This window comes from Castor canadensis, chromosome 8 (genome assembly GCF_047511655.1).
Source record: "Castor canadensis chromosome 8, mCasCan1.hap1v2, whole genome shotgun sequence".
NCBI lineage: Eukaryota > Metazoa > Chordata > Mammalia > Rodentia > Castoridae > Castor > Castor canadensis.
Genome location: NC_133393.1, coordinates 79,811,783 through 79,827,421, shown reverse-complemented (window position 1 = coordinate 79,827,421; position 15,639 = coordinate 79,811,783). Strand labels below are relative to the sequence as shown.

At 37.0% G+C, this 15,639-nt stretch overlaps 1 protein-coding gene across 17 annotated transcripts in view; it reads right to left on the bottom strand.

Annotated features, from left to right (window-relative positions):
* Positions 1-15,639, bottom strand: part of Pphln1 (periphilin 1) — a 111,927-nt gene that overhangs the window by 23,898 nt on the left and 72,390 nt on the right. For all 17 annotated transcript variants that reach the window (XM_074083167.1, XM_074083165.1, XM_074083154.1 and 14 more), the window contains one exon: positions 12,913-13,053. In XM_074083167.1, coding sequence (XP_073939268.1) covers positions 12,913-13,053 — 141 coding nt within the window. The remainder of the gene's footprint in view (positions 1-12,912; positions 13,054-15,639) is intronic.

Sequence of the window (15,639 nt, the reverse complement as noted above, 5' to 3'; positions counted from 1 at the left end):
GTCAAAGTTCCCAGACAACGGTTATTATTGAGACTTCTCGAAAGACGTGAATGTACTTATGGGGTGTGCAAATATATACATACGTGTATGTGGATATATACAAGCATACATTTATACACATCCCAATAGCTAGCAAAAATAATCTTCAAAGACAGTTATCTCAAAGTTAGAAATAAGCACAACTTACAGTCTACACACAGCAAAAAGGTGATGGAGTCAATACATTCATAAAATGTTTTTTAAAAGCCTGATACATTAACTGGGGGCATGGCTCAAATGGTCGTGCAAAGAATACGACTCTGAGCTCAAACCCTAGTATTGCCTCCCCTACTCCCCAAATCTGATACAGAGCAGTAATTTTAAATGGGGAACATGTACTGCTGCATTTGCTGATATGGGATTTTTAAAAGTCTCTAACTTAGCTTCACATACCATTAACAACTATTTCAAATGTTCTCTGAAATAAAATATTTCCTATCTAATAAGGAGACTATATAAATGATAAAATAATAAATGAAAGACAATATCCCTGCCCCACCTTGCTGTTTCCAAGCAATTTCTTTTTCTCGTATTATGGATTGAACTCAGGATTTTTTGTGCTTGCTAGGCACTAGGCATGTGTTCCACCACTTCAGTCCTCCCCTAGTCCTTTTGCTTTTAGTTTTCTAGATTGGGTCTCCTGCTAACTTTGACAGGCTCACCTCCAATGGCAAGTCTCTATTTCCCAAGTAGCTGGGATTACAGAAGTGTCCCACCACACTTGCTTTCACCAAACTTTTACCTGGGCTGGACTGGAACCGTGATCCTCCTGTCTCAACCTCCTGAGGAGGTGGGGTTAGGTATGTATCACCCACCTGGGCTCTAGGAAAATTAATTTTTTTTTAATATTTAAACAAAAATTTTGACAGTTACTTAGATCTGAACTCAGGGGCTCACACCAGCTAGGCAGTTGCTCTACCACTTGAGCCATATCCACAGCCTGCAAATTAATGTTTAAAAGACAACTATACAAAAAACAAGTGTCACTAGCTTCAATATAATCACTGACATGACAGTATGTAGCAACATACTGTCACAAACCTGTGCCATTTTAGTTCTACAATATTTGCTTGATCCTTTATTTCTCACTTCAGGGTAAGAGAGAATCACTAGGCAAAAATTACAGGAGTCACTTTATTTTGTTTTTGGTTTTAACAAAGTTAACTATTTTAACTCATTTACAAGGACTATGATTCAAAATACAAAGACGACCAAAGAGACAAATTTTTTTTTCAGTGTGAATTATAAGTTACTTAAGAGTTTGGGACCTAATTTTCTAAGTTGAGATTCTAGGCTAATACGTAAAAGCCTTGTAAATATAAAATTAAATACTTCTCATCAACCATGAAAATAGTACAAAACAATTATAACAGACATTTTGATTAGTGACAACTTGCAGGCAACTTAAATATACAGTCCTTAAATCACCTTCTAGGATTCAAGTAACTACCTAGCAAAAACACTTGGAAGAAAACATTTCATCTGTACAATGTAAGTGAGAGATTTTTTTCCTTGTCTTTATTCTCTAAACAAGATAGTATAACAATGATTAACAGCATTTACATTGTATTAGGTATTATAAGTCATCCAGAGATGACTTAAAGTATATGGGAGGACATACGCAGGTGATATGCAAATACTGTTTTACATTTTTTATCAGTTTACATTCTGATATAAAATATAAATATCTGATATGAACATCTGTGGAAGTTGGTATCTTCAGAGAATCCTAGACCAACCCTCCAGAAATGCCACAGGATGAATTGTAACAGCTTTTTTAAAAAAGTGTTTTTAATCAGGAAGGGAAGGGGAGGGAAGGGGAGGGGAAGGCAGAGGAGAAGAGGGGAGGAGAGGGGAGGGGAGGGGAGAATAAGAGAGAAAATCGTCCACAAAACAGAAGACAACTTAATTAGTTCCCAACAAGCCAGGCAATAAATAATCAACTCATGGCTAATGTTTAGCTTCAAATTACATTTAAATGAAAAGGTAAGCTTTTTTTTCTTTTGGGGGGGAGGTGTAGCTTTTAAAAAGTCTTCTACAAATGAACTAAGAATACCAATGAGCCTATGAGACAGACAAGTTTGTTGTTTCTTGGCACAATACTTGAATTAAACAACAGTTAAGAGAAGACAGCAGACTTTATAACAGGAATCACATCTTAAAAATGAGGGATGACAGATAAAGAGGGAAACAAGTGTAATTTATGTTTTAGGAATGGGAAAGAAGAGCAGAGGAGTCTAAGGAGGGAACATTAATCTTTTTATGCCATGTTTTATATCTAGAAAAATGAAAAACATTGAGATAAAGAGGAAGCCAAATGGGAGATCTGAAAGCAAAACCACAAAGTCACCCAAAACAAGTACAACACCTCATAGAAAACGTTTATATTTTGAAAAATTAGGAATGAGAGTATGGGAAGGAAACAAAAAATGCAGAAAAGACAAGCAAGAGTTGAACAGCCTAAACCCTGACACTAATGAGAAAAACTCTTTTCTAAGCTATATCTACAAAACAAACTAGCTATAAAATATTCATGAGAAGCAATTAAAAACCTGCCAATACTCCAAAGCTACAAAAAGGCAAAAAAATTACTTAACACTATCATAACCATTTGTAATTTTCAATATGGAAGGACTTTCACACACGACAGGTGTGAAAGTCCAATTTGTCAGAGAGCCTGAATTTAATCACATTTAATGAAGACAAGGGCACTGAGACTGTAAGACACAACATGCAGGCATCCACTGCCAACTATAATGCTTAACAGTTGTCCTTAATGTTTTATCTAGAGGCTAAATAAAATTGTCTTACAAAAGCAGAAGTGAATACCAAGGGACAATAATTTGAAACAACTATAGAAAATCTTTACCTAACACTGGGGGAGAGTGAGGTGTGGTAAGAAAATGAAGCTTGTGCTTGGGTTATTCCACTGGGAATACCTTAACTGAAACTGCTTTATGTTGCAGTGATAATATCCCCGGGGATAAAGTCCAAGATCCCTTGTGGTACTTGTACCATTTTAAATAAGGCTGTCATAAAGTTTTGGTATTTGTACCGTTTAAAGTTTATGCAAAAATCTTGAAATACTCATTAAGTTTCTTAATATGAATTTATACCATATCTTATCTTAAATACAAAGGCTGAGATAACTTGATTTTGACATTTTCACTATAACTCAAATAGCTTTCAGATGCAATACTTTTAAAATGAAAGCTTTGTAGTTACACTTCAGCAACATGTTACTATTTTAACAGAATGGCCAAAATTTGACTGGTAAATTATAGCTTTCAAAAACTTTGAAATTTGGCCATAATAAATTACTTCAAGTTTATTTTAGAAGTGCAAATTTTTCACAGATGAACCTTATGTATACCTTACTAAATCTGAACAAGTGATTAGTAATAATGGATTTTTAAATACAGTTGGGTAGACCTGATGTCTAGACAAGATAGTGGTAAGAGCTACACTTTTAGAACATTTGTTACTTGCTCTGATACAAAGGAAAAACTAAAAGAATGTTTCTATTATGAAGGGTTAGTATGAAATGCTTCCATCATTCACATACAACAATAGACACAGTTGCTGCTACCTTGAAAACTATTTCATTTCAATCCATCATAGGCTAAAAGGTGAGTCTTTTCCATGTCCACAACTCCAGTTAACATTTTCAAGACATCTGTACATTTGATTAATCTTTATGCCTAGGCTCTTTAAAAGCGAAACATACATAGCCTATTATTTGTTAAAAAAGAAAGAATAAGAGCTAGTGAGAATGCTGGGAATCATCAGGTTATAGACAGCACTGAAACTAGACAGTGTAAGAAGAGAAGAGGGCCACAGCACTAGTTAACTGTAATATCTTACTTACAGAAGAAAACATGCTGTGAACCATTCTTTAACTCAACCAACACTAATTACTCACTAATGCCTAATAGTGCTGCATGAGGGTTTTTAAAAAAACATATACTTTGTTTTAATGTACAAACCACTGTGTCCTTATTAAGAGGGTTAAAGATTCAAAACACCTAAAAATTCTATTGCTAAATAGGAAATTAATAACAGCGTGTGTATAGGGCTGGAGATACAGCATAGTGGTAAGAATGCTTTCTGAATCCTGGGGTCTGTCTAGCACCGCAAACAACAAAAGAAAACAATTCGGGCCCCACTGAGTCACACCTGTAATCCTAGCTACTCAGGAGGCAGAGATCAAGAGGACAGCAGTTTGAAGCCAGCCTGGGCAAATAGTTCAGGAAACCCTATCTCAAAAAAACAAAACAAAAAACCAACCCATTACAGCTGGGCACCAGTGGCTCACTTCTATAATCCTAGCTACTCAGGAGGCAGAGATCAGGAAGATCCAGATTTGAAGCCAGCCTGTGCAAGTAGTTTGTGAGATGCTATCTCAAAAAAAAAAACAAAAACAAAAACAAACAAAACCCACAAAAAAGGGCTCGTGGAATGGCCCAAGTGGTAGATGAGACCCTGAGTTCAAACTTCATACCAACCCCCCCACAAAAAAAACACCAACACCAGTGTGTACAGAAAAAGCAAATATTTGGCTTTTAATTTAGTATGATTTAAATGAGGAAGGCCTAAGATTATTCATTCCAACCTTTGAAGAAATCCTAGCAAATACCCCAAACACAATGTCAAAAAAAAGTTAGTGTGTGGAATTGAAAATAAAATAAAAATTGGTACATTAAGTACATTGATCTAGACTCAGAGCAGACTACTACTAATCTCTCAGCCATTAATGAGATAGGCAACCAAAGACTTCTAAATTATTTGGATTTTTCATCACTAAGAGTATGGAAAGATATTCCCAGGTTTTTTTTTTTTTTTTGTATTGTAACAAAGCTATAGCATAGCTGTGACTACAAATACATATATTCGGTTTAAATCTTTTGAAGTTGAAAGAAACTGCACTTCCCTCCACCAAGTGTCTTTGGGTACTCTCTTTATATTTAAGGACAACAGAATGGATTCTGTTCATTCAACTACGTATTATCCAAGGAATATATAATCAACCTCTGAAGGAGTCAAAGAGATATTAAAATTAATTTATAATCCTTGTTCTGTTTTTAAGTTATTATCCCACAAATCATGAAAAATCCCACAAAAATGGGCTTTTCCCCCTACAAATGGCAACTTTCTGTGATTTGAAGACTGAATCATGAATTTGAAGCCATTTGAAGCCAGGTACAGTATGCACCTGTTGCCCAGATACCAAGCTGAGGCAGGAGAGGATCATTTGAGCCACAGGAATTCACATTCAGCCTGGGCAACACAGCAAGATCCCATCTCAAAAAAAAAATGTGTAATTATTATTGATTTAGATTTTGTTAATTTTATATTGCACATAGTAATATAACTTTAAAGAAAGGTCGGCAAGTGATTATTATAAGCAATAAATTAAGATTCATTACAAACTCAAATACTCCAATTATTCTTAAACCTGGCTCAGCAACAGAACCTCAAAAGGTGATTTAAAGCACAAACTCATAATCCACAAACTCAAGAATCTACAGGCACTCCAGTGAGCTCTGAGGCAGTTAATTAAAACCTGCCTAGTATTTTGTAAGACACAAACTCTGGTATGTGATATCTACAGTATTCAACAAATCTCCAAAATTATTTGTTCTAACTGTAATGCCTTGCATATTATATAGTATGTATTATATGTATTATGTGTATATAATATGTATCATATAAAACATATTGCATACATTATATATACATGCACATACTATAAGATGACACATAAGATGGAGACAAAATAAAATGTGGAGAAATCAGAGAATCTACATTTAAAAACATTGTTCACAAGAAAGAGTAACATCTATAGATAAGGAATTGATACAGAATCACTGACAGTATTGAACAGGAAACACAAAACAGCCATCTGCATTTAAAGAAAATATATGGAAACACACACATATACTTACACACCAGCCCTAACACATGTTCATCTGCTCATCATGATCCAGATACATGTGTGTGTGTGTGTATATATATATATATATGTATGCATGTGTACACACTGTATATAAATTGTGTGCATTTACACAATATGCAATATATCTATACACAGGGGAAAACTGAGCAGTTCAGAGTTATGAGAATAATACTTCTTCTCACAGAATCACCTCTCATGTCTTTTGAATTTTATGCTTTGGTACGTTATTACCTAAAATGCAATTCACTGGATGAGCTAGATTTAACATTAAACCAAAAACATACTTTGTTGATTTGAACATAACAGTGTAGTTTCCAACTACACTGTTATTACAGTCAATAAAATCAAGCAAATATATATTTGTTTTGGTTGATGCTTACAGTGTATCAACTGTCAAACCTCATCCCATTGAATATTTAAGATATATACATTTCATTGTAGATTAATTGAACCTCAATTAAAAATATATAGGATACAATTCTAACCCACATAACACTAAGGTGGTACTGGCTTCCAACCTTTTAACCCATTAGAAATAACAGCAGAGTTTAAGAAAAAAGTTTCCTACTTCTGAGATAGAATTCAGTATGTACACTAGCAGAATCAGCATTACAAGGAAGCATGTAAGAAAATTCACCTCTCAACCCACCCCCAGATCTACCAAGTCAGAATCTGTATTTTAACAAGATAACCTAGGGACTGGAGGAGAAAAGAGGTTACATCCTAGACTCCAAAGTATAAGAGGGCTAAATGTACTTGGGTAACAGGGTGGCTCTTATCCACCAAAGAACATTCTAGTAATAGTTAGATGACTCAAAATGATCCATCTCTATCAACAAAGTATTTCAGAGATATAATCGGATGTCTTCTGGATTAAGGATTTTAGACTTATGTTTCCTTAAAAAAAAAAAAATCACTTGTACTCTTAACCCCTAATAAATTAGGTAACTCAGCTATTAAATCCCAAAATAGTTATTAACTTAGGGAAGCATTTTCAGCATAAAATAAATTAAAACTCCAGGCCCAAGTTTGGCTTAAAGCTAAATGACCACAAATGCAACAGCTCTTTGAGGTTTAAGGGCATGCATATTTGGGTAGACTGTATTAGATCATTTCAATGAAGGGGGCAAATTTATATCTTTTCTCATGTTGTCACCTTTTTTTATCCATTTTGGTTATTTAATCTCTAAAAATAAACATGTAAAAGTTCAAAACAAAATTGGAAGCTCAAATCCTTAAAGCTACTTCCCTATTTTCAAAAATTACTGGTTTATACTTGAGTCTGTAAAAAAAAATATGTATCAGCTGGGCACCAGTGGCTCAAACCTCTAATCCTAGCTACTCAGAAGGCAAAGATCAGGAAGACTGCGGTCCAAAGCCAGCCCAGGCAAATAGTTAGGGAGACCCTATCTCAAAGCAACCCATCATAAAAAAGGGCTGGTGGAATGCCTCAAGGTGTAACTCAAACTCCAGTACTGGGAAAAACAAAGTATGTATCATCTACTGGCTTTCTGATATTAGCTTAACATGTTATTAATATATGAAAACCAAAGAACTCTAGCAAAATCAGAATTTCTATTAAGTCTTCTATTTTACAGTACATTTTGTGTTTTGAGTTTTTGTTTTTTTCTGAGATAGAAACCTGTTCTGTAGCCCAAGCTGACCTGAAACTTGAGATCCTCCTGACTCAATCTCCAAGCAGCTAGGCTTATAGATGTGTATTACTGTGCCCAGGTCTTTTATAGCCCTTCTATTAAGTGTTTTTACTTCTATGGTAACATCAGTTCCCTTTTAGATATACTTTTCTTCCTTTAGGACATCTGTCCTTGCCTGTAATAATCTCAGTATCTCAATAGCACCAGATAATTCATTTGCTTGAACAGATGTAAACAGATATAGTCTTGTTTATAGATCAAATATAGATATACATACATATATATACATATATACACATATATATATTCCTGCAGAGCACTACAAAAGCTGACTTCATGCTAAATAATTTTGTGTGTACTGCTAAGCTAGGCTGTAACACCTGGTAACCCACTTTCTAAAGATCAAAGCGATTAACTATGAATACTGCTATGTGGAGATAATGAAATATTAATAAATGGAAATCCAAACCATGCCCTCTTCTGTCATTCCAGTCAAGGACTCTACTGATTATATTCTTAAGAGAATCTATTTAAAGAACAACAACTTAAGGAGCTGGAGGTATAGCTCAGCTGTAGAATGTTTGCCCAGCATGGACACCACCCTGAGTTCCACCCTACCGCCAAGCCCCCCTCACCAAAAAAACAAGAACTACAATTTAACAAACACTTACTACCACGTATAGATCCAAGGCACTATGTCAGGGAATCAGGGTTAAGTCCCTGATTTCAAGTGACTCGGGGAGTGCGCTAAAAGTCACTTTCAGGTATCTAACTTCATCAATCATCCATCCAACAGATTTTTTTTTTTCTATTCCACGCTAATCACTATTCCAGATGATGGAGATAAAGCATTAAGCAAAGCAAAATCCTTGTTTTCATGGAGTTGTGGTAAGGAGAAAAGGAAACAAAAACATCAAGTGACTTAAAAAAACTAAAAAGTTAAAAATATATCAACAAAAACAAAACGACAGCAATTTTGTATAGGGCAATGACATTCATATTTATGCTAAAGACATGCCTAATAAGCAAACCTTCATTTATGCTCTTATTTAATTGATATCTTATAAGGCAACAATCATTGCCACAGCATTAAACAAGATTTTTTCCATCTCCATTTTCCTTCCATTCCTCTAAGCATTTGATGCTACTGACCACCTTCACTTCCAAACTCTACTGATTTGCATGACAAGTCTCCTATCCTTTCATATTTCGCCATTGGTGTGCACAGCCAGCTACACAATCTCAACTAGTACTGAGATTCTTCCCTACCAAGCAAAGGAAACGGATTTAAAAATGCAGAAACTGGAACACATCTTGAGAAAAGGCTTAATTTTGTTCTTCATTTCAAATACGTTTTTGGAAATTATACATAACCATGTCATTACATTTATTCAAAGTACTAGACAACAACATCACCAAAAAAGAAGCATTTAGCTGGGTGCCAGTGGCTCACACATGTAATCCCAGCTACTCAGTAAACAGATCAGGAGAATCACAGTTTGAAGCCAGACCATGCAAATAGTTCACAGACCCTATCTCAAAAAAACCCTTCAAAAAACTGGGCTGGTGGAGTGGCTCAAGGTATAGGCCTTGAGTTCAAGCCCCAATCTCTCTCTCTCTCTCTCTCTCTCTCTCTCTCTCTCTCACACACACACACACACACACACACACACACACACACACACAGAGAGAGCACCTAGGGTGGGCAAGTTGGCTCACATGTGTAATACTGGCTACTCAGGAGGCAGAGATCGAGAGGATTGCAGTTCCAAGCCAAAGTTCATGAGAGCTCATCTTAATCAACAAAAGCTGGGCGGGATGTGGTAGTGGATGCCTGTTATCCCAGCTAGGTGGAAGCATAAATAGGAGGATCATGGTCCAGGTTGACCCAGGCATAAATGCAAGACTCTATTTGAAAAGAATACCTACAACAAAAAGGAAGGGTGGGGGCTGAAGTGGTAGAGTACCTAGCAACAGGGATGCAGGGGTGGTTCAACATACGAAAATCAATAAATGTAATAAACCACATTAACAGAAGCAAAGACAAAAACCACTTGATCATCTCAATAGATGCAGAAAAAGCCTTTGATAAGATCCAACACCATTTCATGATAAAAGCTCTAAGAAAACTAGGAATAGAAGGAAAGTACCTCAACATTATAAAAGCTATATATGACAAACCTACAGCCAGCATTATACTTAATGGAGAAAAACTGAAACCATTCCCTCTAAAATCAGGAACCAGACAAGGATGCCCACTATCTCCACTCCTATTCAACATAGTACTGGAATTCCTAGCCAGAGCAATTAGGCAAGAAGAAGGAATAAAAGGAATACAAATAGGTAAAGAAACTGTCAAAACATCCCTATTTGCAGACGACATGATCCTATACCTTAAAGACCCAAAAAACTCTACTCAGAAGCTTCTAGACATCATCAATAGCTACAGCAAGGTAGCAGGATATAAAATCAACATAGAAAAATCATTAGCATTTCTATACACTAACAATGAGCAAACGGAAAAAGAATGTATGAAAACAATTCCATTTACAATAGTCTCAAAAAAAATCAAATACCTAGGAGTAAACCTAACAAAAGATGTGAATGACCTCTACAAGGAAAACTATAAACTTCTGAAGAAAGAGACTGAGGAAGACTATAGAAAGTGGAGAGATCTCCCATGCTCATGGATTGGTAGAATCAACATAGCAAAAATGTCTATACTCCCAAAAGTAATCTACATGTTTAATGCAATTCCCATAAAAATTCCAATGACATTCATTACAGAGATTGAAAAATCTACTGTGAAATTTATATGGAAACACAAGAGGCCATGAATAGCCAAGGCAATACTCAGTCAAAAGAACAATGCTGGAGATATCATGATACCCGACTTCAAACTATATTACAAAGTAGTAACAATAAAAACAGTATGGTACTGGCACAAAAACAGACATGAAGACCAGTGGAACAGAATAGAGGACCCAGATATGAAGCCAAACAACTATAACCAACTTGTCTTTGACAAAGGAGCTAAAAATATATGATGGAGAAATAGCAGCCTCTTCAACAAAACTGCTAGGAAAATTGGTTAGCAGTCTGCAAAAAACTGAAACTAGATCCATGTATATCACCCTATACCAAGATTAACTCAAAATGGATCAAGGATCTTAATATCAGACCACAAACTCTTAAGTTGATACAGGAAAGAGTAGGAAATACTCTGGAGTTAGTAGGTATAGGTAAGAACTTTCTCAATGAAACCCCAGCAGCACAGCAACTAAGAGATAGCATAGATAAATGGGACCTCATAAAACTAAAAAGCTTCTGTTCATCAAAAGAAATGGTCTCTAAACTGAAGAGAACACCCACAGAGTGGGAGAAAATATTTGCCAGCTACACATCCGACAAAGGAATGATAACCAGAATACATAGGGAACTTAAAAAACTAAATTCTCCCAAAACTAATGAACCAATAAAGAAATGGGCAAGTGAACTAAACAGAACGTTCTCAAAAGAAGAAATTCAAATGGCCAAAAAACACATGAAAAAATGCTCACCATCTCTAGCACTAAAGGAAATGCAAATTAAAACCATGCTAAGATTCCACCTCACCCATAAGAATAGCCATCATTAGCCAGGTGTTGGCGAGGATGCGGGGGAAAAAGGAACTCTCTTACACTGTTGGCGGGAATGTAAACTAGTACAACCACTCTGGAAATAAATTTGGAGGCTACTTAAAAAGCTAAACATTGATCTACCATTTGATCCAGCAATAGCACTCTTGGGGATATACCCAAAAGACTGTGACACAGGTTACTCCAGAGGCACCTGCAACCCATGTTTATTGCGGCACTATTCACAATAGCCAAGTTATGGAAACAGCCAAGGTGCCCCACTACTGACGAATGGATCAAGAAAATGTGGTATCTATACACAATGGAATTTTATGCAGCCATGAAGAAGAACGAAATGTTATCATTCACTGGTAAATGGATGGAATTGGAGAACATCATTCTGAGTGAAGTTAGCCTGGCCCAAAAGACCAAAAATGGTATGTTCTCCCTCATATGTGGACATTAGATCAAGGGCAAACACAACAAGGGGATTGGACTTTGAGCACATGATAAAAGCGAGAGCACACAAGGGAGGGGTGAGGATAGGTAAGACACCTAAAAAACTAGCTAGCATTTGTTGCCCTCAACGCAGAGAAACTAAAGCAGATACCTTAAAGCAACTGAGGCCAATAGGAAAAGGGGACCAGGAACTACAGAAAACGTGAGATCAAAAAGAATTAACCTAGAAGGTAACACCCACGCACAGGAAATCAATGTGAGTCAACTCCCTGTATAGCTATCCTTATCTCAACCAGCAAAAACCCTTGTCCCTTCCTATTATTGCTTATACTCTCTCTACAACAAAATTAGAGATAAGGGCAAAATAGTTTCTGCTGGGTATTGAGGGGGGGGAGCGGGAGGGGGTGGAGTGGGTGGTAAGGGAGGGGGTGGGGGCAGGGGGGAGAAATGACCCAAGCATTGTATGCACATATAAATAAAACAATTAAAAAAAAAAAAAAAAAAAAAACTTTTTGTCCAGGATGGCCTAGAACCACGATTCCACCACTGTCAGCCTAGCCTGCCATGGCATGACAGGTGCTTACTACTATGCCCAGCCACTGACTGAGATGGTAGAGAATGTTTTACTTGGGCTGGCCTCAAACCATTACCCTCCCAATCTCATAGGTACCTCCAGAATAGTTGGATTACTGGTTTGAGCCACCATTAATGGGTAGTTTGGCAGATTTTAATTGCTTTATCCTCCACCATTAATTTTCTCTTAAAAAAAAAAAAAAAGAGCCGGCTGGCAGCATGGCTCAAGTGGCAGAGTGCTTGTCTAGCAAGCATGAGGAAAATGAATTCAAGCCCCAGTACTGCAAAACAACACAGAACAACAACAAAAAAAAAGCTGGTTGGTTCTTTATTTAAAAATAAACAAGGGCCGCAGATGTGGCACCTGCCTAGAAAGTGTGAGGTCCTTCCGTTCAAACCCCAGTACCAACAACAAACAAACATGGACGGAAGACCACACTGATCAAAATGACTGTGAAATAAACTCATACAATTTAAATATGTATATATTTTCAATGGATTTCAGAGTCACAAGTAGAAAAAGACAAATGAAGCATATTTATTCATTAAATATTTAAATATGCATATTGATACAAACCAAAAATTATGTAACTTAAGAAGACTGGGTTCTTACCTGTTCAATCTCTTTGGTTTTTGATGCTATTGCTTTAGAGCGACTGGTCAGTTGACTGTCTTCAAATAACTCTGTACCATCAGTCGCGTTGGACTCAGGCTCTTCTGTCTGGTCAATGAATAATGGTGCCGCAGTTCCCATCTTGAAAAAAGAATGAGAAATCTACAATTACTTTCTTAAAGGACAGAGAGCATTTCAGTGGCTGATTATTTTAAAAGAAAGTGCTAGGTCTAACTTCTTTTCTTCTTCTTCCCAATACTGAGGTTTGAACTCAGGGCTTCATGATTGCACAGCAGGTGTTCTGCCACTTAAGCCACACCTCCAGTTCTAGGTGTAACTTTTTAAAGATTCCTTCATCTCATTCTGCACAATGAGCATATGTGAAGAGGATACCAGGAATGATTACTATTTTTAATTTTTGGTAAGACAAAGCCTCTAGGCTTTCACTCTAAATTAAGGTATAGCTAGAATGAACTGTTTCAAGACTATTCCTTAAGCAACTATTTGCAGAACACCAAAGAAGAAAAGACCAGCTAGAAGTGGCAGACATGCACACACATAAAGGAATACAATATTGTTATGGTGGCACACGCCCATAATCACAGCACTCGGGAGGCTGAGGCAGGCAGACTGCAAGTTCATGATTGACTTGGGCTATATATTACAACCTGGTCTCAGAAAAAAAAAAAAAAGAAGAAGAAAAGACTAAGATAATCCTCTCTTCTTAAAAAGAGAGAATAAAAGAGAACTTGGGAAAGAGGTCTTTCCCAAGAAATTAAAGCACCTTGCTCCTGTAACCTAAGAACTCACTGAAATCATGAAAAGAAAACTCCAACAAAGCAATGATTACTTCTGTTTTACAGCAATAATTCAATAGTGGATAAAAATGCCATGGCATGGAGGTAATTCCCTATCAAGATAATGACAACTTGTGGAAAGGACAAGGGGTGGTAGTATGGGCATGTATATACATTTATGTATACATATATGCATAAATGATCTAGACTACTACCTGTAGGCAAAAACTAACAGAAGTTTTCGCCATAAAAAAGTAAGGAGTAGGATGCAAGGGACACACCATGAATACCTTGACACCATTTGAATTTCTGACACATATATGTATTGTCTAATTTAAATTGAAAGCATAAGAATCACTTAAGAAGGAAATTTCAGTGTCAGTGGCAGGTTTCTAATACCATGTCATTACATCCATATTGTTATTGTGTAACCCTCAGAGAAAGTTCCCAAAATTTCTACATCCTCTTACTTCTGCTGCTTAGGAAGAAACCTTATGGCCTGGGCAATGACACCAGATTATAGGTGAAGCATGACTGCAGGACAGGGGACTGCACAGTAACAAGGGTGTAACTTTTTCATGGATGGTGACAAGGAAGTTAAGATTATTTATACTACCAGTATTCTTATTATCTTAAGATGAAAGTAATTCTGTCTCTAGGTTCTGCTTCAGTTAGGTCAATGCAAAACACAAACACAAATGTCACAATCTACCCCCAGTAAAACAAGCTAACAAAAAATTGCAAAAGTTACATCATACTTAAAATAGGAATTTCGTATTTCATCATGATTCTAGTCTGTTAAAGTTTAGATGTTCGTACCTCCAAAATTCACCCTGCAATTTAATACACTGTATTAGAAGGTGAGGCCTTTGGGGGATGATTAGATGGGTGCAGGGCCTTTAAGGAATAGGTCAGCTCTCTTTTTGCTCTCTGTTATTCTGTCTTTTGAGGAACAGCTGTCCTCCCCTCCAGGCAATGCAGCATTCTAGGCACCATGTAAGAAGCCAAGACCAGGGCTTTACTAGACCCTAGACCTACCAGCTCTGTTCCTGGACTTCCCAGCATCCACTAGTGTAAGAAAGAAATTTCTATTCTTTGTGAATACCCAGACTCAGGTATTCTGGTTCAGCAGCACTAATGTGACAAAGACAGGCTGGGTGCAGTGGCTCATACTAGTAATCCCAGATACTCAAAAGGCAAAGATTGGGAGGATCAGAGTTCAAGTCCAGCCTGGGCAAAAAAGTGAGATTCCCCATCTCAACCATTAGCTGGGCATGGTGGCACACATCTCTCATCTCAGCTACACAGGAGGCATAAAATATAGGAAGATCATGGTCCAGGCCAGCCCCAGCAAAAATGCAAGACCTTATTCTCAAAAATAACCAAAGCATGGATGTGAGGGCGATCTGGATGCAACATCTGTCACCAAATTGATCGCCAGGGTTGATTCGGCTGATCTGGCTGGCTAGGCGGGTATCCACTTCCTCCCTCACCGCTCCATGTACATCCCTCCCGAAGCTGAGCGCTCCATCAAAGAGACGACCATCCTTGATAGAGGAGGACCATTCTTTGGTCAAGGGGATACAAGTAGCTGCGCTCCCCTGCTAGAACCTCCAAACAAGCTCTCAAAAATAACCAAAGCAGAAAGGTCTAGGGATGTGGTTCAAATGGTAGAGTACCTGCCTAGCAGGCAAAAGGCCAAGTTCAAGCCTCAGTACTGCCCCACACCCCCAAAAGTGGCAAAAACACTGGACCTACACCCAAAAAATATAAATTAGGATGCATAAGAAATGCACCAGAGCCAATATGAGATTCTACAAAACAAAAATCAAGAAAAACTAAATTGGCAATAAAAAGCTCATTAGCATTTAAGTTTAGTTCAATTAATACATATCCTTTAGAAAAAAATGAGGCAAGAGCTTAAGATACA